The following is a 26830-nucleotide window of genomic DNA, read 5'->3' as shown; positions in this document are numbered from 1 at the left end:
CTCTCTCTCTCTATTTCTCTTACCTCTCTCTTCTCTCTTCCCTAGAGCTCTCTCTCTCTCTCTCTCTCCCTCTCCTCTCTCTCTTTCCCTAAGGCTCTCTCTCTCTCTTACTTCCTCTCTCTCTCTTCCCTCTTTAATCTCTCTCTCATCTTCTCTCTCCCCTTCCTCTTGTCTCGCTCTCTCTCTCTCTCTCCTCTCTCTCTTCCCTCTCTCTCTCTCCCTCTAACTTCAATCTCTCTCTAGAGCCTCTCTCTGACATCTCTCTCTCCTCTCACTTCTCTCTCTTCCCTCTCTCTCTTCTTCTCTCTCTCTCTCTCTCTCTTCCTCTCTCTCTCTTCTCTAGCTCTTCTCTCTCTTCCCTCTAGCTCTCTCTCTCTTCCCTCTTCTCTCTCTCTTCCCTCTCTCTCTCTGATCTCTCCCTCTCTCTCTCTCCCTTCTCTCTTCTCTCTCTCTCTCTCTCTCTTCCTAGAGCTCTCTCTCTCTCTTCTCTCTCTCTCATCCTCTCTTTCTCTTACCTCTCTCTCTCTCTCTCTCTCTCTCTCTCTCTCTCTTCTCTCTCTCTCTCTCTCTCTCCTCTCTCTCTCTAATCTCTCTCTCTCTCTCTTCCTAGAGCTCTCTCTCTCTCTTTTCCTTAGAGCTCTCTCTCTATCTCTCTCTCTCTTCCTCTCTCTCTCCTCCTCTCTCTCTCTCTCTAGGCGCTCTCTCTCTCTTTCCTAGAGCACTCTCTCTCTTCTTTCTCTTCCCTCTCTCTCTTCCCTCTCGCTCTCTCTCTCTTCCCTCTAACTTTAACTCTCTCGTCCCTCTCTCTCTCTTCCCTCTCTCTCTCATCCCTCTCTCTCTCTCTCTCTCTCGTCCCTCTCTCTCTCATCCCTCTCTCTCTCTTGTCTCACCCTGTCTCTCTCTCGTCCCTCTCTCTCTCAACCCTCTCTCTCTCTTGTCTCACCCTCTCTCTCTCCCTCTCCTCTCGTCCCTCTCGTCTCTCGTCCATCTCGTCTCTCGTCCCTCTCTCTCTCTTCCCTCTCTCTCTCTCTTCCTCTTACCTCTCTCTCTCTCTCTCCCTCTAACTTTCTCTTACATCTCTCTCTCTCTCTTTTTCTCACTCTCTCTTCCCTAGAGCTCTCTCTCTCTCTTCCCTAGAGCGCTCTCTCTCTCTCACTCTCTATCTCTTACCTCTCTCTCTCTCTCTCTCTCTCCCTCTCTCTCTTCCCTCTCTCTCTCTATTTCTCTTACCTCACCCCTTCTCTCTTCCCTAGAGCTCTCTCTCTCTCTTCCCTCTCGCTCTCTCTCTTCCCTCTCTTTCTCTCTCTGTCTTACTTCCTAGAGCTCTCTCTCTCTCCCTCTCTCTCTAGTGGGGCTCTCTCTCTCTCTTCCCTCTCTCTTCCCTCTCTCTCTTCCCTCTCGATCTCTCTCTCTTTTCCCTCTCGCTCTCTCTCTCTTCCTCTCTCTCTCTCTTCCCTCTAATGGAGTAACTCTAGGTCTCTCTCTCTCTCTCTCGCTCCTCCTCTCCCTCCCTCTCTCTCACATCTCTCTTCTCTCTCTTACCTCTCTCTCTCATCCTCTCCTCTCTCTCATCTCTCTCTCTTCCCTTCGTCATCTCTCTCTCTCCCTCTCTTTGGTCTCTTCTCTCTCTTCCCTTCTCTCTCTCTTCCCTCTCTCTCTCTTGGATCTCTCTCTCTCATCTTTTCTCTCTCTCTTCCCTCTTTCTCTTACCTCACTCTCTCTCTCTTCCCTCTCACTCTCTCTCTCTTCCCTCTCTCTCTCTCTCTTCCCTCTCTCCCTCGCTCTCTCTCTCTCTCTCTTCCCTCTCTCTCTTCTCTCTCTCTCTCTCTCTTCCCTAGAGCTCTCTCTCTCTCTTCCTAGAGCTCTCTAACTCTCCCCTCTCTCTTCCCTCTCTCTTGATCTCTCTCTCTTCCCTAGACCTCTCTCTCTCTCTCTCTCTCTCTCTCTCTCTTCCCTAGAGCTCTCTCTCTCTTTCTCTTACCTCTCTCTTCTCTCTCTTCCCTCTCGCTCTCTCTCTCTTCCCTCTCGCTCTCTCTCTCTTCCCTCTAACTTTAACTCTCTCGTCCCTCTCTCTCTCTCATCCCTCTCTCTCTCGACCCTCTCTCTCTCTTGTCTCTCCCTCTCTCGTCTCTCGTCCATCTCGTCTCTCGTCCCTCTCTCTCGCTCTCTCTCTTCCCTCTCACTCTCTCTCTCACTCACCTTTCTCTCTCTCTCACACTCTCTCTCTTTCTCTCTCTTCCCTAGAGCTCTCTCTCTCTCTCTCTCTTCCCTCGAGCGCTCTCTCTCTCTCACTCTCTATCTCTTACTTCACTCTCTCTCTCTCTCTCTCTCTCCCTCTCTCTCTCTCTTCTCTCTCTTCTCTCTTTCTCTCTCTCTCTTCCCTCTCTCTCTCTCTCTCTCTCTCTCTCTCGCTCTCTTCCCTCTATTTCTCTTACCTCACTCTCTCTCTCTTTCTTCCCTCTCTCTCTCTCTCTTCACTCTCTCTCCCTCGCTCTCTTTCTCTTCCCTAGAGCTCTCTCTCTCTCTCTTCCCTAGAGCTCTCTAACTCTCCCTCTCTCTCTTCCCTCTCTCCCTCTCTCTCTCTCTTCCCTCTCTCTTTCTCTTCCCGAGCGCTCTCTCTCTCTCTCTTCTCTCTCTCTCTTCCCTAGAGCTCTCTCTCTCTCTCTCCTCCCTCTCTCTCTCCCTCTAGAGCTTTCTCTTACCTCTCTCTTCTCTCTCTTCCCTCTCACTCTCTCTCTTCCCTCTAGCTCTCTTCCCTAGAGCTCTCTCTCTCTCACTTCACTCTCTCTCTCTCACTCTCTCTCTCTCTACCCTCTCACTCAATTCAATTCAAGGGCTTTAATTGGCATGGGAAACATGTGTTAACATTGCCAAAGCAAGTGAGGTAGACAACATGCAAAGTGAATATATAAAGTGAAAAACAACAAAAATTAACAGTAAACATTACACATACAGAAGTTTCAAGACAGTAAAGACATTACAAATGTCATATTATATATATATATACAGTGTTTTAACAATGTACAAATGGTTAAAGGACACAAGATAAAATAAATAAGCATAAATATGGGTGTATTTACAATGGTGTTTGTTCTTCACTGGTTGCCCTTTTCTCGTGGCAACAGGTCACAAATCTTGCTGCTGTGATGGCACACTGTGGAATTTCACCCAGTAGATATGGGAGTTTTTCAAAATTGGATTTGTTTTCAAATTCTTTGTGGATCTGTGTAATCTGAGGGAAATATGTCTCTCTAATATGGTCATACATTGGGCAGGAGGTTAGGAAGTGCAGCTCAGTTTCCACCTCATTTCGTGGGCAGTGAGCACATAGCCTGTCTTCTCTTGAGAGCCATGTCTGCCTACGGCGGCCTTTCTCAATAGCAAGGCTATGCTCACTGAGTCTGTACATAGTCAAGGCTTTCCTTAATTTTGGGTCAGGTATTCTGCCGCTGTGTACTCTCTGTGTAGGGCCAAATAGCATTCTAGTTTGCTCTGTTTTTTTGTTAATTCTTTCCAATGTGTTAAGTAGTTATCTTTTTGTTTTCTCATGATTTGGTTGGGTCTAATTGTGCTGCTGTCCTGGGGCTCTGTAGTGTGTGTTTGTGTTTGTGAACAGAGCCCCAGGACCAGCTTGCTTAGGGGACTCTTCTCCAGGTTCATCTCTCTGTAGGTGATGGCTTTGTTATGGAAGGTTTGTGAATCGCTTCCTTTTAGGTGGTTGTAGAATTTAACAGCTCTTTTCTGGATTTTGATAATTAGTGGGTATCGGCCTAATTCTGCTCTGCATGCATTATTTGGTGTTCTACGTTGTACACGGAGGATATTTTTGCAGAATTCTGCATGCAGAGTCTCAATTTGGTGTTTGTCCCATTTTGTGAAGTCTTGGTTGGTGAGCGGACCCCAGACCTCACAACCATAAAGGGCAATGGGCTCTATGACTGATTCAAGTATTTTTAGCCAAATCCTAATTGGTATGTTGAAATTTATGTTTCTTTTGATGGCATAGAATGCCCTTCTTGCCTTGTCTCTCAGATCGTTCACAGCTTTGTGGAAGTTACCTGTGGTGCTGATGTTTAGGCCAAGGTATGTATAGTTTTTGTGTGCTCTAGGGCAACAGTGTCTAGATGGAATTTGTATTTGTGGTCCTGGTGACTGGACCTTTTTGGAACACCATTATTTTGGTCTTACTGAGATTTACTGTCAGGGCCCAGGTCTGACAGAATCTGTGCATAAGATCTAGGTGCTGCTGTAGGCCCTCCTTGGTTGGTGACAGAAGCACCAGATCATCAGCAAACAGCAGACATTTGACTTCGGATTCTAGCAGGGGAGGCCGGGTGCTGCAGACTCTTCTAGTGCCCGCGCCAATTCGTTGATATATATGTTGAAGAGGGTGGGGCTTAAGCTGCATCCCTGTCTAACCCCACGACCCTGTGTGAAGAAATGTGTGTGTTTTTGCCAATTTTAACCGCACACTTGTTGTTTGTGTACATGGATTTTATAATGTCGTATGTTTTACCCCCAACACCACTTTCCATCAGTTTGTATAGCAGACCCTCATGCCAGATTGAGTCGAAGGCTTTTTGAAATCAACAAAGCATGAGAAGACTTTGCCTTTGTTTTGGTTTGTTTGGTTGTCAATTAGGGTGTGCAGGGTGAATACATGGTCTGTTGTACGGTAATTTGGTAAAAAGCCAATTTGACATTTGCTCAGTACATTGTTTTCATTGAGGAAATGTACGAGTCTGCTGTTAATAATAATGCAGAGGATTTTCCCAAGGTTACTGTTGACACATATTCCACGGTAGTTATTGGGGTCAAATTTGTCTCCACTTTTGTGGATTGGGGTGATCAGTCCTTGGTTCCAAATATTGGGGAAGATGCCAGAGCTAAGTATGATGTTAAAGAGTTTTAGTATAGCCAATTGGAATTTGTTGTCTGTATATTTGATCATTTCATTGAGGATACCATCAACACCACAGGCCTTTTTGGGTTGGAGGGTTTTTATTTTGTCCTGTAACTCTTTCAATGTAATTGGAGAATCCAGTGGGTTCTGGTCGTCTCTCTCTCTGTCTCTGTCTCTGTCTCTGTCTCAGCGTGGTGGACTATCATTGCCCTGCCAGACATATTTGGGTTGACATTTTAGTTAAAGGGAGGTTTCTTGACAGTTTATTGTGTCTTGTTATTTGAACTGTATTGATGTGGTACTAATGACATGTGGCCCAGAAGATTGTGGACATTTTAAGGCCTTTGTTTGTCTATGACCCCCCACCATTCATACCCTCTGCACTCCTCCACTGGGAGGTAATACAGATGACTGTAAATCCTCTCATGTTGATGACTGGGTTCTTTCTTGTATATTATTTCTATGAAGTTGCCATTAAATTGCTCTGCCATTATTATTGTATGAGGTATTATTGCTGGGGTTCCCCCTGTGCTGTGATGGGTGTTTTATATGATGTGTCTTATCTTTTCTCTCCACTGGCTATCTGGCTAACAGGCTACACTCTAGACAGTCTCTTCTGCTGATGTGTGTGTGTCTGGTAGTGGGTCTCTCTCTATCCTACTCTTTTCCTTTCTGCAGGGTTAATACCTGCCCGGCGCCCCAACAAAATCTCTACCTTTACCCCTCTCTAACAATACTGCTACAAGGTTTACCAACACTTGAAGTTTAATATGTCAAATGTTTCTACAAGACAATAACAACTAGCATCACATAATCACTAACCACCACACATGTTCAGACTCACCTCAGCTGTGAGATGTAGGACAGACACTGAAGGAAACTCCTCATTTCACTCTCTTCATCTGACCAGCCCTTCAGCTCTACTGGTTTCTTCTCTGGTTGGAGTTTCAGCACTTCTAGGAGAAGGGAGGCCTTTCTCTCTGAGAGGTCTATGGACCAGACTGCAGGAGCTGACTGGTAAACTGGCTGTAATGCTGGAAGGAAACTCCTGCCTGTTTGAGTCTCATAGTCCTTCACATGTGAGTACAGATCCAGCAGGAAATCACATTTCTGATTGTGATATACTTCAGACAGTGACACCACTTTCTCTACAGTTGTTTGTATGGTTCCTCTCTCATGGAGGACTGCTTGAAGACACAGATTCAGTAGGAATGTCTTCTCTCTCCTTATCCTCTCTTCAGGGGATCTTCTCTGATCCTGTGAAGGAGTAAAACTGCAAGAACAGTTTCACAACAAATAGATGAATATGTGAGAGATATGATATGCATTTCTGATGGTCACATTATGGAGGGTAAAATACAATGACCATCTTTCTAATCTCATCATCCACTTCAATTGTTCCTTAAAATCATGACTACAAAGACTGCATATTTTCCAAACAGTATGTGTATATTTAATTATTAAGTTACTGCAGAAAGCTACAAGCATCATCTCTAAAGGGAAATACAGGGACAGACAACTACAATCCCTGAAATGTACTGATCCAACTCACCTCAGCTGTGAGATGTAGGACAGACACTGAAGGAAACTCCTCACTTCACTCTCTTCATCTGACCAGCCCTTCAGCTCTAATGGTTTCTTCTCTGGTTGGAGTTTCAGCACTTCTAGGAGGAGGGAGGCCTTTCTCTCTGAGAGGTCTATGGACCAGACTGCAGGAGCTGACTGGTAAACTGGCTGTAATGCTGGAAGGACACTCCTGCCTGTTTGAGTCTCATAGTCCTTCACATGTGAGTACAGATCCAGCAGGAAATCACTCTGTTTATAATTGTCTCCACTGAGAAAAGGAAAGGTGCTGTAAGTCCACACTGATGATACCAGCTTCAGTGTCTTCTCTCCTGTCTGCTCCTCCCACTCTGCTGCTTGAGACAGGAGATCCACCAGGAACTTGATCTGCTTTGAGGGATCAGACCTCCATGGATGGAAACTGCAACAAGGACAGTAACAGCTGATTCAGACATGGGATGAACACATGAAACCAGTCATAGTTAAAGATATATGAAGTAGTTATACAATTACATAATATGATTTGGTTATATGTAAAAGTATTTAATATTAGAGACATTCACATTATTTATCTGTAACATTTAGTAATGCAACATTAGTTATCTGTGACATTTAGTAATGCAACATTAGTTATGTCAGGAAATGGGCTGATAAATGTTCCCAGATTCACCAACATGTGTAGTTTTATACGGAGCCTTCACCGTGTGCTGCCACTTTGCATCAGCAGTCAGAAAGGAGACTCTCTGGGGGCAGTTTGATAGTGGTGATGCTGCACAACTCTGGTTTATTTTCCCTCTCTCTCTCTCTGGGAAACATATGTAAACATTGCCAAAGCAAGTGAGGTAGATAATATACAAAAGTTAAATAAACAATAAAAATGAACAGTAAACATTACACTCACAGAAGTTTCAAAAGAATAAAGACATTACAAATATATTATATATATACAAATGTCATATTATGTATTTAAGCAGTGTTGTAACGATGTACAAATAGTTACCCTCTTAGTGATCCCAATTTCAAAAACAGAAATACTCATAATAATAATTCATAAATCATACAAGTGTTAAACATGGGTTTAAAGATTAACTTCTTGTTAATTCAGCCACAGTGTCAGATTTCAAAAAGGCTTTACGGCGAAAGCAAACCATGCTATTATCTGAGGACAGCACCCCATCAAACAAACACATGACAATCATATTTCAACCCGCCAGGCTCGACACAGAACTCAGAAATAACGATATAATTCATGCCTTACCTTTGAAGATCCTCTTCTGTTGGCACTCCAATATGTCCATTAAACATCACAAATGGTCCTTTTGTTCGATAAATTCTGTCCTTTATATCCCCAAAACGTCAATTTATTTGGCGCGTTTGATTCAGAAAATACACCGGTTCCAACTCGCGCAACATGACGACAAAGTATCTAATAAGTTACCTGTAAACTTGATCCAAACATTTCAAACAACTTTCCTAATCCAACTTTAGGTATTTTTAAACGTAAATAATCAATCAAATTTAAGACGGAATAAACTGTGTTCAATACCGGACGAAAACAAAGTGGAGCGAGCTTTCAGGTCACGTCCCCAACCACAACAGTACACTTGGCTATCCACCCAGATAGGAAATGGCTACTTCTTAATTTCTCAAAGGAAAAACATCAACCAATTTCTAAAGACTGTTGACATCTAGTGGAAGCGATAGGAACTGCAAGCAAGTGCCTTAGAAATCTAGACAATCCTGACAGTGGTCAGGCATTCTGCCGCTGTGTACTCTCTGTTTAAGGTCAAATAGCATTCTAGTTTGCTCTGTTTTTGTTAATTCTTTCCAATGTGTCAAGTAATTATCTTTTTGTTTACTCATGATTTGGTTGGGTCTAATTGTGTTGCTGTCCTGGCGCTCTGTAGGGTATGTTTGTGTTTGTGAACAGAGTCCCAGGACCAGCTTGCTTAGGGACTCTTCTCCAGGTTCATCTCTCTGTAGGTGATGGCTTCGGTGTGGAAGTATTGGGAATCGCTTCCTTTTAGGTGGTTGTAGATTTTAACTTCTCTTTTATGGATTTTGATAATTAGCAGGTATCGGCCTAATTCTGTTCTGTATTATTTGGTGTTCTACGTTGTACACGGAGGATATTTTTGCAGAATTCTGCATGCAGAGTCTCAATTTGGTATTTGTCCCATTTTGTGAATTATTGGTTGATGAGCGGACCCCAGATCTCACAACCATAAAGAGTAATGGGTTCTATAACTGATTAAAGTATTTTTAGCCAGATCATAATTGGTATGTTAAATTTTATGTTCCTTTTGACGGCATAGAATGCCCTTCTTGCCTTGTCTCTCAGATCGATCACAGCTTTGTGGAAGTTACCTGTGGCACTGATGTTTAAGACGAGGTATGTATAGTTTTTTGTGTGCTCTAGGGCAACGGTGTCTAGATGGAATTTGTATTTGTGGTCCTGGCGACTGGACCTTTTTGGCCCTCCTTGGTTGGTGACAGAAGCACCAGATCATCAGCAAACAGTAGACGTTTGACTTCAGATTCTAGTAGGGTGAGGCCGGGTGCTGCAGACTGTTCTAGTGCCCTCGCCAATTATATATATATATATATATATATATATATATATATATATATATATATATATATATATATATATATATATATATATATATATATATATATATATATATATATATGTTGAAGATGGTGGGACTTAAGCTACATCCCTGTCTCACCCCACGGCCCTGTGGGAAGAAATCTGTGTTTTTTGCCTATTTTAACCTGCACACTTGTTGTTTGTGTACATGGATTTTATAATGTTGCATGCTTTTCCCCAACACCACTTTCCATCAATTTGTATAGCAGACCCTCATGCCAAATTGAATCAAAGGCTTTTTTAAATCAACAAAGCATGAGAAGACTTTGCCTTTGTTTTGGTTTGTTTGTTTGTCAATTAGGGTGCGCAGGGTGAATACGTGGTCTGTCGTACGGTAATTTGGACAAAGCCAATTTGACATTTGCTCAGTACATTGTTTTCACTGAGGAAATGTACGAGTCTCCTGTTAATGATAATGCATAGGATTTTCCCAAGGTTGCTGTTGACGCATATTGGGGTCAAATTTGGCTCCACTTTTGTGGATTGGGATGATCGGTCCTTGATTTCAAATATTGGGGAAGATGCCAGAGCTAAGGATGATGTTAAAGAGTTTTAGTATAGCCAATTGGAATTTCTTGTCTGTATATTTGATAATTTCATTAAGGATACCATCAACACCACAGGCCTTTTTGGGTTGGAGGGTTTTTATTTTGTCCTGTAGCTCATTCACAGTAATTGGAGAATCCAGTGGGTTCTGGTAGTCTTTAATAGTTGATTCTAAGATTTGTATTTGATCCTGTATATGTTTTTGCTGTTTGTTCTTTGTTATAGAGCATCTCTGGCACTAGCATCTATTGGAAAAGTGGTTTATCCATACATCTCCATTTTGGATAGGTAATTCTTCATGTTGTTATGTGTTTAGTGTTTTCCCAGAAGTGGTTCGATTCTATGGATTCTTCAATTACATTGAGCTGATTTCTGACGTGCTGTTCCTTCTATTTCCGTAGTGTATTTCTGTATTGTTTTAGTGATTCGCCATAGTGAAGGCGTAGACTCAGGTTTTCCGGGTCTCTTTGTTTTTGGTTGGACAGGTTTCTCAATTTCTTTCTTAGATTTTTGCATTCTTTATCAAACCATTTGTCATTGTTGTTCATTTTCTTCAGTTTTCTAATTGAGATTTTTAGATTTGATAGGGAAGCTGAGAGGTCAAATATACTGTTAAGATTTTCTACTGCCAAGTTTACACCTTCACTATTACAGTGGAACGTATTGTCCAGGAAATTGTCTAAAAGGGATTGAATTTGTTGTTGCCTAATTGATTTTTGGTAGGTTTCCACAATGCATTCCTTCCATCTATAGCATTTCTTAATATTATTCAGTTCCTTTGGCTTTGATGCCTCATGATTGAGTATTGTTCTGTTCAAGTAGACTGTGATTTTGCTGTGATCTGATAGGGGTGTCACTGGGTTGAGGTCAGTGATGAAGTAGTCTACAGTAGTCTACAGTACTACTGCCAAGAGATGAGATGGAGGTGTACCTACCATAGGAGTCCCCTCGATGCCTACCATTGACTATGTACATGTGACCCGTTTTTGTTGGTTATGTTGTCATAGTTGTGTCTAGGGGGCATATGTGGGACGGAATGCTGTCACCTGCAGGCATGTGTTTGTCCCCCTGTGTGCTGAGGGTGTCAGGTTCTTGTCCGGTTCTGGCATTTAGGTCGCCACACACTAGTACATGTCCCTGGGCCTGGAAAATATTGATCTCCCCTTTAGGATGGAGAAGCTGTCTTCATTAAAGTATGGGGATTCTAGTGGGGGATATAGGTAGCACACAGGAGGACATTTTTCTCTGTTAAGATAATTTCCTTTTGAATTTCTAGCCAAATGTAAATGTTCCTGTTTTGATTAATTTAATGGAGTGAGTTCGGTCTGCTCTATACCAAATTAGCATACCCCTGAGTCCCTTCCTTGTTTCACACCTGGTAGTTTGGTGGATGGGACTACCAGCTCTCTGTAACCTAGAGGGCAACCAGTGGGTCCATCTCCTCTATACCAGGTTTCTTGCAGGATGACAATGTCTGTATTGCCGATTTCTTTGATGAAGTCCATGTTCCTGCTCTTCAGGCCAAAGGCAGATGACCTCAGGCCAGGATGAGGTAGTGAAGCCTTTGAGTTCCATAAAGTGTCCAATGTTGTCGGTTTTGTGGTTTGGCCTCAGGCCAGTAAGTGTGAGCAGAGCCTGCTGAGCATCTGGTACATGCCATTGGCTTGGGCTTAGTGTAAGAGTGGAGGTTGGGCCTGTCTGTGACTTCCAGGTTTGAGGCCCTCTTTGCGGGGGTAGGGTGCATGGGGTGGGCAGGAGGGGCATAGGTCTGATTTGAGGGGGCCTAAATGGGGTGTGGGCATGGTTGACTTGGGGGGATGTTGATTGGTTGGATGTGGCTGATGGTGCTGTGGTCTGGATGTAAGTCCTCTTGGCGTGGGTCCTCTATGAGTAGGTCCAGGGGGGGTCCCGCAGGTCTGGGAGGGTGTCTCGCTGGTCTGGGCGGGGTGTCTATTGATCTGTTGCTCCTGTGTGAAGTGTTGGAGATACGTTTGAGAGCGATGTCCTTTAGAGTCCGGGCAAAGGTGGGCACTGCTGCCTTGTAGAGGTGGACCTGGTCATAGAGGCTGTTCAAGTCCAGGGTGGAGTGGTGGGCCAGGAAAACGTTTGGTTTTGAGGCACAGTCACGGGAAATACTTGCATTTACCCGCTGTATTGTGGCGGGGTGGAAGTCTTTTCGTCGTAGTCTCTCGCTCTCTCTCTCTCTCTCTCTCTCTCTCTCTCTTACCTCTCTCTCTAACTTTCTCTCTCTCTCTTCCTACTGCTACAAGATTTACCAACAATTGAAGTTTTATATGTCAAATGTTTCAAGATAATAACCACTAGCATCACATGATCACTAACCACCACATGTTCAGACTCACCTCAGCTGTGAGATGTGGGACAGACACTGAAGGAAACTCCTCACTTCACTCTCTTCATCTGACCAGCCCTTCAGCTCTACTGGTTTCTGCTCTGGTTGGAGTTTCAGCACTTCTAGGAGGAGGGAGGCCTTTCTCTTTCTGAGGTCTATGGACCAGACTGCAGGAGCTGACTGGTAAAATGGCTGTAAAGCTGGAAGGAAACTCCTGCCTGTTTGAGTCTCAGAGTCCTTCACATGTGAGTACAGATCCAACAGGAAATCACTCTGTTTATAATTGTCTCCACTGAGAAAAGGAAAGGTGCTGTAAGTCCACACTGATGATACCAGCTTCAGTGTCTTCTCTCCTGTCTGCTCCTCCCACTCTGCTGCTTGAGACAGGAGATCCACCAGGAACTTGATCAGCTTTGAGGAATCAGACCAGTCTGTATAGAAACTGCAACAAGGACAGTAACAGCTGATTCAGACATGGATGAACAGATGAAACCAGTCATAGATAAAGATATATGAAGTAGTTATAGATTTACATAATGTGATTTGGTTATATGTTAAAGTATTTAATATTAGAAACATTCACATTATTTATCTGTGACATTTAGTAATGCAACATTATCTATCTGTGACATTTAGTAATGCATCATTAGTTATCTGTGACATTTAGTAATGCATCATTAGTTATCTGTAACATTTAGTAATGCAGCATTAGTTATGTCAGGAAATGGGCTGATAAATGTTCCCAGATTCACCAACATGTGTAGTTTTATACGGAGCCTTCACCGGGTGCTGCCACTTTGCATCAGCAGTCAGAAAGGAGACTCTCTGGAGGCAGTTTGATAGTGGTGATGCTGCACAACTCTGCTTTATTTTCCCTCTTCCATGTCTCTCTTTCTCTCTTTCCTTTCTCATCCTCTCTTCCCAATCTCTCTCTCTCTTCCCTCTCTATCTCTTCTCCTTCTTCCCTCTCTCATCCCTCTCTATCTCTTCTCCTTCTTCCCTCTCCTTCTTCCCTCTCTCTCTTCTCTCTCTCTCCCTCTATCTCTTCTCCTTCTTCCCCCCCTCTCTCTCTCTCTCTCTCTCTCTCCTCCCTCTTCCCTCTCCTCTCTCTCTTCCCTCTCTCTCTCCAGTGCTTTACACAGCTGCAGACTTTATTATAGTTTTCAATGCTCTTCCCTTTGAGGTTCAGCGTGCTGGACTATCATTGCCCTGCCAGACGTATTTGGGTTGACATTTTAGTTAAAGGGAGGATTCTTGCCAGTTTATTGTGTCTTGTTATTTGAACTGTATATATGTGGTACTAATGACATGTGGCCCAGAAGATTGTGGACATTTTAAGGCCTTTGTTTGTCAATGACCCCCCACCATTCATACCCTCTGCACTCCTCCACTGGGAGGTAATACAGATTACTGAAAATCCTCTCATGTTGATGACTGGGTTCTTTCTTGTATATTATTTCTATGAAGTTGCCGTTAAATTGCTCTGCCATCATTATTGTATGAGGTATTATTGGTGGGGTTCCCCCTGTGCTGTGATGGGTGTTTTATATGGTGTCTTATCTTTTCTCTCCACTGGCTATCTGGCTAACAGGCTACACTCTAGACAGTCTCTTCTGCTGATGTGTGTGTGTCTGGTAGTGGGTCTCTCTCTATCCTACTCTTTTCCTTTCTGCAGGGTTAATACCTGCCCGGCGCCCCCAACAAAATCTCTACCTTTACCCCTCTCTAACAATACTGCTACAAGATTTACCAACACTTGAAGTTTAATATGTCAAATGTTTCTACAAGACAATAACAACTAGCATCACATAATCACTAACCACCACACATGTTCAGACTCACCTCAGCTGTGAGATGTAGGACAGACACTGAAGGAAACTCCTCATTTCACTCTCTTCATCTGACCAGCCCTTCAGCTCTACTGGTTTCTTCTCTGGTTGGAGTTTCAGCACTTCTAGGAGAAGGGAGGCCTTTCTCTTTCTGTGGTCTATGGACCAGACTGCAGGAGCTGACTGGTAAACTGGCTGTAATGCTGGAAGGAAACTCCTGCCTGTTTGAGTCTCAGAGTCCTTCACATGTGAGTACAGATCCAGCAGGAAATCACATTTCTGAAAGCGATATACTTTAGACAGTGACAACACTTTCTCTACAGTTGTTTGTATGGTTCCTCTCTCATGGAGAACTGCTTGAAGACACAGATTCAGTAGGAATGTCTTCTCTCTCCTTGTCCTCTCTTCAGGGGATCTTCTCTGATCCTGTGGAGGAATAAAACTGCAAGAACAGTTTAACAACAAATATATGAATATGTGAGAGATATGATATGCATTTCTGATGGTCACATTATGGAGGGTAAAATACAATGACTATCTTTCTAAACTCATCATCCACTTCAATTGTTCCTTAAAATCATGACTACAAAGACTGCATATTTTCCAAACAGTATGTGTATATTTAATTATTAAGTTACTGCAGAAAGCAACAAGCTTCCTCTCTAATGGCAAATACAGGGACAGACAACTACAACCTCTGAACTGTACTGATCCAACTCACCTCAGCTGTGAGATATAGGACAGACACTGAAGGAAACTCCTCACTTCACTCTCTTCATCTGACCAGCCCCTCAGCTCTACTGGTTTCTTCTCTGGTTGGAGTTTCAGCACTTTTAGGAGGAGGGAGGCCTTTCTCTCTGAGAGGTCTATGGACCAGACTGCAGGAGCTGACTGGTAAACTGGCTGTAATGCTGGAAGGACACTCCTGCCTGTTTGAGTCTCATAGTCCTTCACATGTGAGTACAGATCCAGCAGGAAATTACTCTGTTGAGAATTGTCTCCATTGAGAAAAGGAAAGGTGCTGTAAGAACACACTGATGATACCAGCTTCAGTGTCTTCTCTCCTGTCTGCTCCTCCCACTCTGCTGCTTGAGACAGGAGATCCACCAGGAACTTGATCTGCTCTGAGGGATCAGACCTCCGTGGACAGAAACTGCAACAAGGACAGTAACAGCTAATTCAGACATGGATGAACACATGAAACCAGTCATAGCTAAAGATATATGAAGTAGTTATACATTTACATAATGTGATTGTTATATGTTAAAGTATTTAATATTAGAAACATTCATTTATTTATCTGTGACATTTAGTAATGCAACATTAGTTACGTCAGGAAATGGGCTGATAAATGTTCCCAGATTCACCAACATGTGTAGTTTTATACGGAGCCTTCACCGTGTGCTGCCACTTTGCATCAGCAGTCAGAAAGGAGACTCTCTGGGGGCAGTTTGATAGTGGTGATGCTGCACAACTCTGGTTTATTTTCCCTCTCTCTCTCTCTCATGGGAAACATATGTAAACATTGCCACAGCAAGTGAGGTAGATAATATACAAAAGTGAAATAAACAATAAAAATGAACAGTAAACATTACACTCACAGAAGTTTCAAAAGAATAAAGACATTACAAATATATTATATATATACAAATGTCATATTATGTATTTAAGCAGTGTTGTAACGATGTACAAATAGTTACCCTCTTAGTGATCCCAATTTCAAAAACAGAAATACTCATAATAATAATTCATAAATCATACAAGTGTTAAACATCGGTTTAAAGATTAACTTCTTGTTAATTCAGCCACAGTGTCAGATTTCAAAAAGGCTTTACGGCGAAAGCAAACCATGCTATTATCTGAGGACAGCACCCCATCAAACAAACACATGACAATCATATTTCAACCCGCCAGGCTCGACACAGAACTCAGAAATAACGATATAATTCATGCCTTATCTTTGAAGATCCTCTTCTGTTGGCACTCCAATATGTCCATTAAACATCACAAATGGTCCTTTTGTTCGATAAATTCTGTCCTTTATATCCCCAAAATGTCAATTTATTTGGCGCGTTTGATTCAGAAAATACACCGGTTCCAACTCGCGCAACATGACGACAATGTATCTAATAAGTTACCTGTAAACTTGATCCAAACATTTCAAACAACTTTCCTAATCCAACTTTAGGTATTTTTAAACGTAAATAATCAATCAGATTTAAGACGGAATAAACTGTGTTCAATACCGGACGAAAACAAAGTGGAGCGAGCTTTCAGGTCGCGTCCCCCAACCACAACAGTACACTTGGCTATCCACCCAGATAGGAAATGGCTACTTCTTAATTTCTCAAAGGAAAAACATCAACCAATTTCTAAAGACTGTTGACATCTAGTGGAAGCGATAGGAACTGCAAGCAAGTGCCTTAGAAATCTAGACAATCCTGACAGTGGTCAGGCATTCTGCCGCTGTGTACTCTCTGTTTAAGGTCAAATAGCATTCTAGTTTGCTCTGTTTTTTGTTAATTCTTTCCAATGTGTCAAGTAATTATCTTTTTGTTTACTCATGATTTGGTTGGGTCTAATTGTGTTGCTGTCCTGGCGCTCTGTGGGGTATGTTTGTGTTTGTGAACAGAGTCCCAGGACCAGCTTGCTTAGGGGACTCTTCTCCAGGTTCATCTCTCTGTAGGTGATGGCTTCGGTGTGGAAGTATTGGGAATCGCTTCCTTTTAGGTGGTTGTAGATTTTAACTTCTCTTTTATGGATTTTGATAATTAGCAGGTATCGGCTAATTCTGTTCTGTATTATTTGGTGTTTTATGTTGTACACGGAGGATATTTTTGCAGAATTCTGCGTGCAGAGTCTCAATTTGGTATTTGTCCCATTTTGTGAATTATTGGTTGATGAGCGGACCCCAGATCTCACAACCATAAAGAGTAATGGGTTCTATAACTGATTAAAGTATTTTTAGCCAGATCCTAATTGGTATGTTAAATTTTATGTTCCTTTTGACGGCATAGAATGCCCTTCTTGCCTTGTCTCTCAGATCGATCACAGCTTTGTGGAAGTTACCTGTGGCACTGATGTTTAAGACAAGGTATGTATAGTTTTTTGTGTGCTCTAGGGCAACGGTGTCTAGATGGAATTTGTATTTGTGGTCCTGGCGACTGGACCTTTTTTGGCCCTCCTTGGTTGGTGACAGAAGCACCAGATCATCAGCAAACAGTAGACGTTTGACTTCAGATTCTAGTAGGGTGAGGCCGGGTGCTGCAGACTGTTCTAGTGCCCTCGCCAATTATATATATATATATATATATATATATATATATATATATATATATATATGTTGAAGAGGGTGGGGCTTAAGCTGCATCCCTGTCTCACCCCTGTGGGAAGAAATGTGTGTTTTTTGCCAAATTTAACCGCACACCAGTTGTTTGTGTACATTCATTTTAAAATGTCATATGTTTTTCCCACAACACCACTTTCCATCAATTTGTATAGCAGACCTCATACCAAATTGAGTCAAAGGATTTTTTTTTAAATCAGCAAAGCATGACAAGATTTGGCATTTGTTTTGGATTGTTTGTCAATTAGGGTGTGCAGGGTGAATACGTGGTCTGTCGTACGGTAATTTGGTAAAAAGCCAATTTGACATTTGCTCAGTACATTGTTTTCACTGAGGAAATGTCTGCTGTTAATGATAATGCAGAGGATTTTGCCAAGGTTGCTGTTGACGCATATTCCACGGTAGTTATTGGGGTCAAATTTGTCTCCACTTTTGTGGATTGGGATGATCGGTCCTTGATTTCAAATATTGGGAAGATGCCAGAGCTAAGGATGATGTTAAAGAGTTTTAGTATAGCCAATTGGAATTTCTTGTCTGTATATTTGATAATTTCATTAAGGATACCATCAACACCACAGGCCTTTTTGGGTTGGAGGGTTTTTATTTTGTCCTGTAGCTCATTCACAGTAATTGGAGAATCCAGTGGGTTCTGGTAGTCTTTAATAGTTGATTCTAAGATTTGTATTTGATCCTGTATATGTTTTTGCTGTTTGTTCTTTGTTATAGAGCACCTCTGGCACTAGCATCTATTGGAAAAGTGGTTTATCCATACATCTCCATTTTGGATAGGTAATTCTTCATGTTGTTATGTGTTTAGTGTTTTCCCAGAAGTGGTTCGATTCTATGGATTCTTCAATTACATTGAGCTGATTTCTGACGTGCTGTTCCTTCTATTTCCGTAGTGTATTTCTGTATTGTTTTAGTGATTCGCCATAGTGAAGGCGTAGACTCAGGTTTTCCGGGTCTCTTTGTTTTTGGTTGGACAGGTTTCTCAATTTCTTTCTTAGATTTTTGCATTCTTTATCAAACCATTTGTCATTGTTGTTCATTTTCTTCGGTTTTCTAATTGAGATTTTTAGATTTGATAGGGAAGCTGAGAGGTCGAATATACTGTTAAGATTTTCTACTGCCAAGTTTACACCTTCACTATTACAGTGGAACATATTGTCCAGGAAATTGTCTAAAAGGGATTGATATTGTTCTTGCCTAATTGATTTTTGGTAGGTTTCCACACTACATTCCTTCCATCTATAGCATTTCTTAATATTATTCAGTTCCTTTGGCTTTGATGCCTCATGATTGAGTATTGTTCTGTTCAAGTAGACTGTGATTTTGCTGTGATCTGATAGGGGTGTCACTGGGTTGAGGTCAGTGATGAAGTAGTCTACAGTAGTCTACAGTATTACTGCCAAGAGATGAGATGGAGGTGTACCTACCATAGGAGTCCCCTCGATGCCTACCATTGACTATGTACATGTGACCCGTTTTTGTTGGTTATGTTGTCATAGTTGTGTCTAGGGGGCATATGTGGGAGGGAATGCTGTCACCTGCAGGCATGTGTTTGTCCCCCTGTGTGCTGAGGGTGTCAGGTTCTTGTCCGGTTCTGGCATTTAGGTCGCCACACACTAGTACATGTCCCTGGGCCTGGAAAATATTGATCTCCCCTTTAGGATGGAGAAGCTGTCTTCATTAAAGTATGGGGATTCTAGTGGGGGATATAGGTAGCACACAGGAGGACATTTTTCTCTGTTAAGATAATTTCTAGCCAAATGTAAAATGTTCCTGTTTTGATTAATTTAATGGAGTGAGTTCGGTCTGCTCTATACCAAATTAGCATACCCCTGAGTCCCTTCCTTGTTTCACACCTGGTAGTTTGGTGGATGGGACTACCAGCTCTCTGTAACCTAGAGGGCAACCAGTGGGTCCATCTCCTCTATACCAGGTTTCTTGCAGGATGACAATGTCTGTATTGCCGATTTCTTTGATGAAGTCCATGTTCCTGCTCTTCAGGCCAAAGGCAGATGACCTCAGGCCAGGATGAGGTAGTGAAGCCTTTGAGTTCCATAAAGTGTCCAATGTTGTCGGTTTTGTGGTTTGGCCTCAGGCCAGTAAGTGTGAGCAGAGCCTGCTGAGCATCTGGTACATGCCATTGGCTTGGGCTTAGTGTAAGAGTGGAGGTTGGGCCTGTCTGTGACTTCCAGGTTTGAGGCCCTCTTTGCGGGGGTAGGGTGCATGGGGTGGGCAGGAGGGGCATAGGTCTGATTTGAGGGGGCCTAAATGGGGTGTGGGCATGGTTGACTTGGGGGATGTTGATTGGTTGGATGTGGCTGATGGTGCTGTGGTCTGGATGTAAGTCCTCTTGGCGTGGGTCCTCTATGAGTAGGTCCAGGGGGGGGGTCCCGCAGGTCTGGGAGGGTGTCTCGCTGGTCTGGGCGGGGTGTCTATTGATCTGTTGCTCCTGTGTGAAGTGTTGGAGATACGTTTGAGAGCGATGTCCTTTAGAGTCCGGGCAAAGGTGGGCACTGCTGCCTTGTAGAGGTGGACCTGGTCATAGAGGCTGTTCAAGTCCAGGGGTGGGCCAGGAACACATTTGGTTTTGAGGCACAGTCACGGGAAATACTTGCGTTTACCCGCTGGCAGGGTGGAAGTCTTTTCGTCGTAGTCTCTCGCTCTCTCTCTCTCTCTTACCTCTCTCTCTAACTTTCTCTCTCTCTCTCTCTCTCTAATATTGCTAAAGCAACAATGTATACAATATATGTAATACAATTATAAACAATAATATAAAATGGTAACAGTCAATAGTAGAATGTAATGTAATAAATATAAATATGGAAAATGAAACTATAACTTATAACTTATAACTAGATAACGGATAATCTTCACTCTCTTCCATCTCTCGCTCCTCATTCTCTCTTGCCTCGCTCTCTCCCCCTCCCCATTCATCTCTCTCGTCCCCTCTCTCTTCTCTTCCCTTTCCTTTCTCTCTCTCTCTTCCTACTGCTACAAGATTTACCAACAATTGAAGTTTATATGTCAAATGTTTCAAGATAATAACCACTAGCATCACATAATCACTAACCACCACATGTTCAGACTCACCTAAGCTGTGAGATGTAGGGCAGACACTGAAGGAAACTCCTCATTTCACTCTCTTCATCTGACCAGTCCTTCAGCTCAACTGGTTTCTTCTCTGGTTGGAGTTTCAGCACTTCTAGGAGGAGGGAGGCCTTTCTCTCTGAGAGGTCTATGGACCAGACTGCAGGAGATGGCTGTAATGCTGGTAGGAAACTCCTGCCTGTTTGAGTCTCATAGTCCTTCACATGTGAGTACAGATCCAGCAGGAAATCACATTTCTGAAAGCGATATACTTTAGACAGCGACAACACTTTCTCTACAGTTGTTTGTATGGTTCCTCTCTCATGGAGGACTGCTTGAAGACACAGATTCAGTAGGAATGTCTTCTCTCTCTTTCTTGTCTCTATATTATCCTTCAGTAGAGGAAATCTGAACAGACAGTTTAAAACAGAGATGATAAACAGGTGAGTGATGAGGACTGATGAGTAACAGGGTTGGGGAACTGAAAACTAATAGCACCACATGACTCCATCTTTTAAAACAATACAACTATGAATTGTAATTTTGTTCAATTTAAATCCCTAGTGAATTAGAGTTTCTACAGCTTCTTCACATGTTAATGTATTAACAAGATAAAGACAGTGTAAAACATGAATACTATCTACACCAGTTCAATTACATATGGACTCTTGTTGGATAAACTCACTCACCTCAGCTGTGAGATGTAGGACAGACACTGAAGGAAACTCCTCACTTCACTCTCTTCATCTGACCAGCCCTTCAGCTCTACTGGTTTCTTCCCTGGTTGGAGTTTCAGCACTTCTAGGAGGAGGGAGGCCTTTCTCTTTCTGAGGTCTATGGACCAGACTGCAGGAGCTGACTGGTAAACTGGCAGTAATGCTGGAAAGACACTCCTGCCTGTTTGAGTCTCAGAGTCCTTCACATGTGAGTACAGATCCAACAGGAAATCACATTGATATACCTCAACATCATGATCCCATTCACAGAAGGGAAAGGTGCTGTAAGTACACACTGATGATACCAGCTTCAGTGTCTTCTCTCCTGTCTGCTCCTCCCACTCTGCTGCTTGAGACAGGAGATCCACCAGGAACTTGATCTGCTTTGAGGGATCAGACCTCCATGGATGGAAACTGCAACAAGGACAGTAACAGCTGATTCAGACAATCTGACACTGTGTGATGTGTACAACATCTATTTAAACTAGTAAAAACAAAACTCTGATATTAGTTCAAACTGACCTGAGGATAAACAAGGGACAAAATTACATGTTGAAACATGTAGACATTATTAGAGTCTTGTTCATAAACATGAGAAAACATACTATGTAAACTCACTCACCTCAGCTGTGAGATGTAGGACAGACACTGAAGGAAACTCCTCACTTCACTCTCTTCATCTGACCAGCCCTTCAGCTCTACTGGTTTCTTCTCTGGTTGGAGTTTCAGCACTTCTAGGAGGAGGGAGGCCTTTCTCTCTGAGAGGTCTATGGACCAGACTGCAGGAGCTGACTGGTAAACTGGCTGTAATGCTGGAAGGACACTCCTGCCTGTTTGAGTCTCATAGTCCTTCACATGTGAGTACAGATCCAACAGGAAATCACTCTGTTTATAATTGTCTCCATGGCGATAAGGAAAGGTGCTGTAAGTCCACACTGATGATACCAGCTTCAGTGTCTTCTCTCCTGTCTGCTCCTCCCACTCTGCTGCTTGAGACAGGAGATCCACCAGGAACTTGATCAGCTTTGAGGAATCAGACCAGTCTGTATAGAAACTGCAACAAGGACAGTAACAGCTGATTCAGACATGGATGAACACATGAAACCAGTCATAGATAAAGATATATGAAGTAGTTATAGATTTACATAATGTGATTTGGTTATATGTTAAAGTATTTAATATTAGAAACATTCACATTATTTCTGTGACATTTAGTAATGCAACATTATCTATCTGTGACATTTAGTAATGCAACATTATCTATCTGTGACATTTAGTAATGCAACATTAGTTATCTGTGACATTTAGTAATGCAACATTAGTTATCTGTGACATTTAGTAATGCATCATTATCTATCTGTGACATTTAGTAATGCAACATTAGTTATCTGTGACATTTAGTAATGCAACATTATCTATCTGTGACATTTAGTAATGCAACATTAGTTATCTGTGACATTTAGTAATGCAACATTATCTATCTGTGACATTTAGTAATGCAACATTATCTATCTGTGACATTTAGTAATGCAACATTATCTATCTGTGACATTTAGTAATGCATCATTAGTTATCTGTGACATTTAGTAATGCATCATTAGTTATCTGTGACATTTAGTAATGCATCATTAGTTATGTCAGGAAAAGGGCTGATAAATTATCCCAGATTCACCAACATGTGTAGTTTTATACGGAGCCTTCACCGTGTGCTGCCACTTTGCATCAGCAGTCAGAAAGGAGACTCTCTGGGGGCAGTTTGATAGTGGTGATGCTGCACAACTCTGCTTTATTTTCCCTCTTCCATGTCTCTCTTTCTCTCTTTCCTTTCTCATCCTCTCTTCCCCATCTCTCTCTCTCTTCCCTCTCTCGTCCCTCTCTCTCTCTCTCTCCCTCTCTATCTCTTCTCCTTCTTCCCTCTCCTTCTTCCCTCTCTCTCTTCTCTCTCTCGTCCCTCTATCTCTTTTCCTTCTTCCCTCTCTCTCTCTCTCTCTCTCTCTCTCTCCTCCCTCTTCCCTCTCCTCTCTCTCTTCCCTCTCTCTCTCCAGTGCTTTACACAGCTGCAGACTTTATTATAGTTTTCAATGCTCTTCCCTTTGAGGTTCAGCGTGGCTGGACTATTATTGCCCTGCCAGACGTATTTGGGTTGACATTTTAGTTAAAGGGAGGTTTCTTGCCAGTTTATTGTGTCTTGTTATTTGAACTGTATTGATGTGGTACTAATGACATGTGGCCCAGAAGATTGTGGACATTTTAAGGCCTTTGTTTGTCTATGACCCCCCACCATTCATACCCTCTGCACTCCTCCACTGGGAGGTAATACAGATTACTGTAAATCCTCTCTTGTTGATGACTGGGTTCTTTCTTGTATATTATTTCTATGAAGTTGCCGTTAAATTGCTCTGCCATCATTATTGTATGAGGTATTATTGGTGGGGTTCCCCCTGTGCTGTGATGGGTGTTTTATATGGTGTGTCTTATCTTTTCTCTCCACTGGCTATCTGGCTAACAGGCTACACTCTAGACAGTCTCTTCTGCTGATGTGTGTGTGTCTGGTAGTGGGTCTCTCTCTATCCTACTCTTTTCCTTTCTGCAGGGTTAATACCTGTCTGGCACCCCAACAAAATCTCTACCTTTACCCCTCTCTAACAATACTGCTACAAGATTTACCAACACTTGAAGTTTAATATGTCAAATGTTTCTACAAGATAATAACCACTAACATCACATAATCACTAACCACCACACATGTTCAGACTCACCTCAGCTGTGAGATGTGGGACAGACACTGAAGGAAACTCCTCACTTCACTCTCTTCATCTGACCAGCCCTTCAGCTCTACTGGTTTCTTCTCTGGTTGGAGTTTCAGCACTTCTAGGAGGAGGGAGGCCTTTCTCTCTGAGAGGTCTATGGACCAGACTGCAGGAGCTGACTGGTAAACTGGCTGTAATGCTGGAAGGACACTCCTGCCTGTTTGAGTCTCATAGTCCTTCACATGTGAGATCAGATCCAGCAGGAAATCACATTTCTGGTTGTGATATACTTCAGACAGTGACACCACTTTCTCTACAGTTGTTTGTATGGTTCCTCTCTCATGGAGAACTGCTTGAAGACACAGATTCAGTAGGAATGTCTTCTCTCTCCTTGTCCTCTCTTCAGGGGATCTTCTCTGATCCTGTGGAGGAATAAAACTGCAAGAACAGTTGAACAACAAATAGATGAATATGTGAGAGATATGATATGCATTTCTAATGGTGACATTATGGAGGGTAAAATACAATGACTATCTTTCTAATCTCATCATTCACTTCAATTGTTCTTTAAAATCCTGACCGCAAAGATTGCATATTTTCCAAACAGTATGTCTCTGTTTAGTTTGTTAAGTTACTGCAGAAATCTACAGGCTTCCTCTATAAGACAACTACAATCTCTGAACTGTACTGATCCAACTCACCTCAGCTGTGAGATGTAGGACAGACACTGAAGGAAACTCCTCACTTCACTCTCTTCATCTGACCAGCCCTTCAGCTCTACTGGTTTCTGCTCTGGTTGGAGTTTCAGCACTTCTAGGAGGAGGGAGGCCTTTCTCTCTGAGAGGTCTATGGACCAGACTGCAGGAGCTGACTGGTAAAGTGGCTGTAATGCTGGAAGGACCATCCTGCCTGTTTGAGTCTCATAGTCCTTCGCATGTGAGATCAGATCCAGCAGGAAATCACATTTCTGATTGTGATATACTTTAGACAGCGACAACACTTTCTCTACAGTTGTTTGTATGGTTCCTCTCTCATGGAGAGCTGCTTGAAGACACAGATTCAGTAGGAATGTCTTGTCTCTCTTTCTCCTATTTATGTTATCCTTCAGTGGAGAAAATCTGTTAAAAGATTGTATGAAGGTTAAAGATAAATGATTCAATCATTCTACCCTGAAACTTAACCATTAGGGATTAGATGTTGTGTGGACCTGGGAAGAGAGGAATGTATGCCTAATGAAAACAAAGAGTCTCATTAACTCATGTTTGAACCGACCCGGCTGTAACTCTGGTGAGGCTCTCGTATCTGGGGGAGATTGAAACTGTCAGCTGAGTGGTAATAAACTGTGGTGGGACTTCAGGAGAAAAAGAGAGAATCTAAATGTTAGTGTGTATGTATGTGTGTAGGTTAAGATAATATTATATAAGGAACATCTTTGTATATGCACAGGAGAGCTCTCGCTAATAAACTTGGATTTGATCAATTGTGAGCTGGGAATTCTGTCTGTTTAATTTAAGACCAGAACTTTACAACCTCTGGGTTGCAGACCGATTAAGATCATTTAAATTTATGAACATTGATTAAAAAATTCTATAACAAAATCTGAACAGACAGTTTAAAACAGAGATGATAAACAGGTGAGTGATGAGGACTGATGAGTAACAGGGAACTGAAAACTAATAGCACCACATGACTCCATCTTTTAAAACAATACAACTATGAATTGTAATTGTGTTCAATTTAAATCCCTAGTGAATTAGAGTTTCTACAGCTTCTTCACATGTTAATGTATTAACAAGATAAAGACAGTGTAAAACATGAATACTATCTACACCAGTTCAATTACATATGGACTCTTGTTGGATAAACTCACTCACCTCAGCTGTGAGATGTAGGACAGACACTGAAGGAAACTCCTCACTTCACTCTCTTCATCTGACCAGCCCTTCAGCTCTACTGGTTTCTTCCCTGGTTGGAGTTTCAGCACTTCTAGGAGGAGGGAGGTCTTTCTCTCTGAGAGGTCTATGGACCAGACTGCAGGAGCTGACTGGTAAAGTGGCTGCAATGATGGAAGGACACTCCTGGCTGTTTGATTCCTATTGTACTTCACATGAGAGTACAGATCCAGCAGGATGTCATATCTCTCAGTTTGATACACAGAGAACAGTGACAGCAGTGTGTTCACAGTTCTCTGGAATGTTTCTCTGTGATCTAGTGCTGCTTGTAGACACAAATCTAGTAGGACTGCTTTCTCTTCTGTCTCCAGTCTTTCAGGGATCCTCTCTGATGTTGTAGAGGAGTAAACCTGTGACCCATAAAACACAAGAATGTCTATGTTCAGAAGCAGGGAGAATGTGACTGCGGCCTCTTTTACAGACAGAACACTGTTGTCATGTGTGTCTCTTGTTGTGTTGTCTTCTTTATAAAAAATACTAGTATACTAGACTGCAGACTTTACTGTAGTGTTTTGGATACTTTCTTGTAGTATTCTATAGTAAAGTGAAAGTATTTGTTCATGTGGGCAGTGAAGTGTGTTCTCAATCAGGGACAGCTGTCTACCGTTGTCTCTGATTGGGAATCATACTTAGGCAGCATGTTTTGCCACCTTAGGTTGTGGGATGTTGTTTTTTGTTCTGTCTACGGAACGTGACATTTTGTTTGTTGTTTTAGTGTTCTGAGAAATAAAGATCATGAACATGCAGTGTTACGCGGTTCTTCCTGGGAAAATGCAGCATGGTGATTCATAAACATCTTTAATAAAGATGAAAATACGAACAATATACAAAAACAATAAACGTGAAAAAACCGAAACATAGAATGCCCACTCAGATCACACCCTGACCAAAACATAGAAACATACAAAGCAAACTATGGTCAGGGTGTGACAGTACACCCCCCCCCCCAAGGTGGGGCAGCTCGGGACAGAGGGGCAGCTCGGGACAGAGGGGCAGCTCGGGACAGACTGACAACTCTGGCAGATCCTGGCTGACTGGCGGCTCCAGGCAGACTGGCGGCACTGACGGCTCCTGGCAGACTGGCGGCACTGGCGGCTCCTGGCAGACTGGCGGAACTGGCGGC

At 42.5% G+C, this 26830-nt stretch overlaps 2 protein-coding genes across 2 annotated transcripts in view; both read right to left on the bottom strand.

The window, feature by feature from the left end:
• Positions 1-21242, bottom strand: part of LOC121844072 — a 31151-nt gene extending 9909 nt beyond the window's left edge. Inside the window, exons 1-6 of the mRNA XM_042313948.1 lie at positions 20979-21242; positions 14569-15000; positions 13861-14289; positions 12029-12460; positions 6456-6887; positions 5748-6176 (exon numbers count right to left, since the gene is read on the bottom strand). Coding sequence (XP_042169882.1) covers positions 5748-6176; positions 6456-6887; positions 12029-12460; positions 13861-13904 — 1337 coding nt within the window. The 5' untranslated portion in view covers positions 13905-14289; positions 14569-15000; positions 20979-21242. The remainder of the gene's footprint in view (positions 1-5747; positions 6177-6455; positions 6888-12028; positions 12461-13860; positions 14290-14568; positions 15001-20978) is intronic.
• Positions 21243-24944: 3702 nt separating this feature from the next.
• LOC121844075 lies at positions 24945-26487 on the bottom strand. Its single transcript, XM_042313950.1, has 3 exons — positions 26461-26487; positions 25630-26192; positions 24945-25106 (listed from the first exon to the last, which is right to left on the bottom strand). The coding sequence occupies exons 1-3, from the start codon at positions 26485-26487 to the stop codon at positions 25007-25009; spliced, it is 690 nt and encodes a 229-aa protein (XP_042169884.1). The 3' UTR covers positions 24945-25006.
• Between the last annotated feature and the right edge of the window lie 343 nt (positions 26488-26830).

This window comes from Oncorhynchus tshawytscha, unplaced genomic scaffold (assembly GCF_018296145.1).
Source record: "Oncorhynchus tshawytscha isolate Ot180627B unplaced genomic scaffold, Otsh_v2.0 Un_contig_1830_pilon_pilon, whole genome shotgun sequence".
Lineage (NCBI taxonomy): Eukaryota > Metazoa > Chordata > Actinopteri > Salmoniformes > Salmonidae > Oncorhynchus > Oncorhynchus tshawytscha.
This window is presented reverse-complemented; position numbering and strand designations above follow the sequence as displayed.

Bases quoted from the DNA above. Each gene is read 5' to 3' on its own strand.
- LOC121844075 (XM_042313950.1), bottom strand. From the start codon at position 26,487: ATGCTGCATTTTCCCAGGAAGAACCGC. The intron at 26,193-26,460 runs GTAACACTGCAT...TCTGCAGTCTAG, and splicing joins ATTTTCCCAGGAAGAACCGC to TATACTAGTATTTTTTATAA. The intron at 25,107-25,629 runs GTGAGTGAGTTT...TTTCTCCTGAAG, and splicing joins TCCTACATCTCACAGCTGAG to TCCCACCACAGTTTATTACC.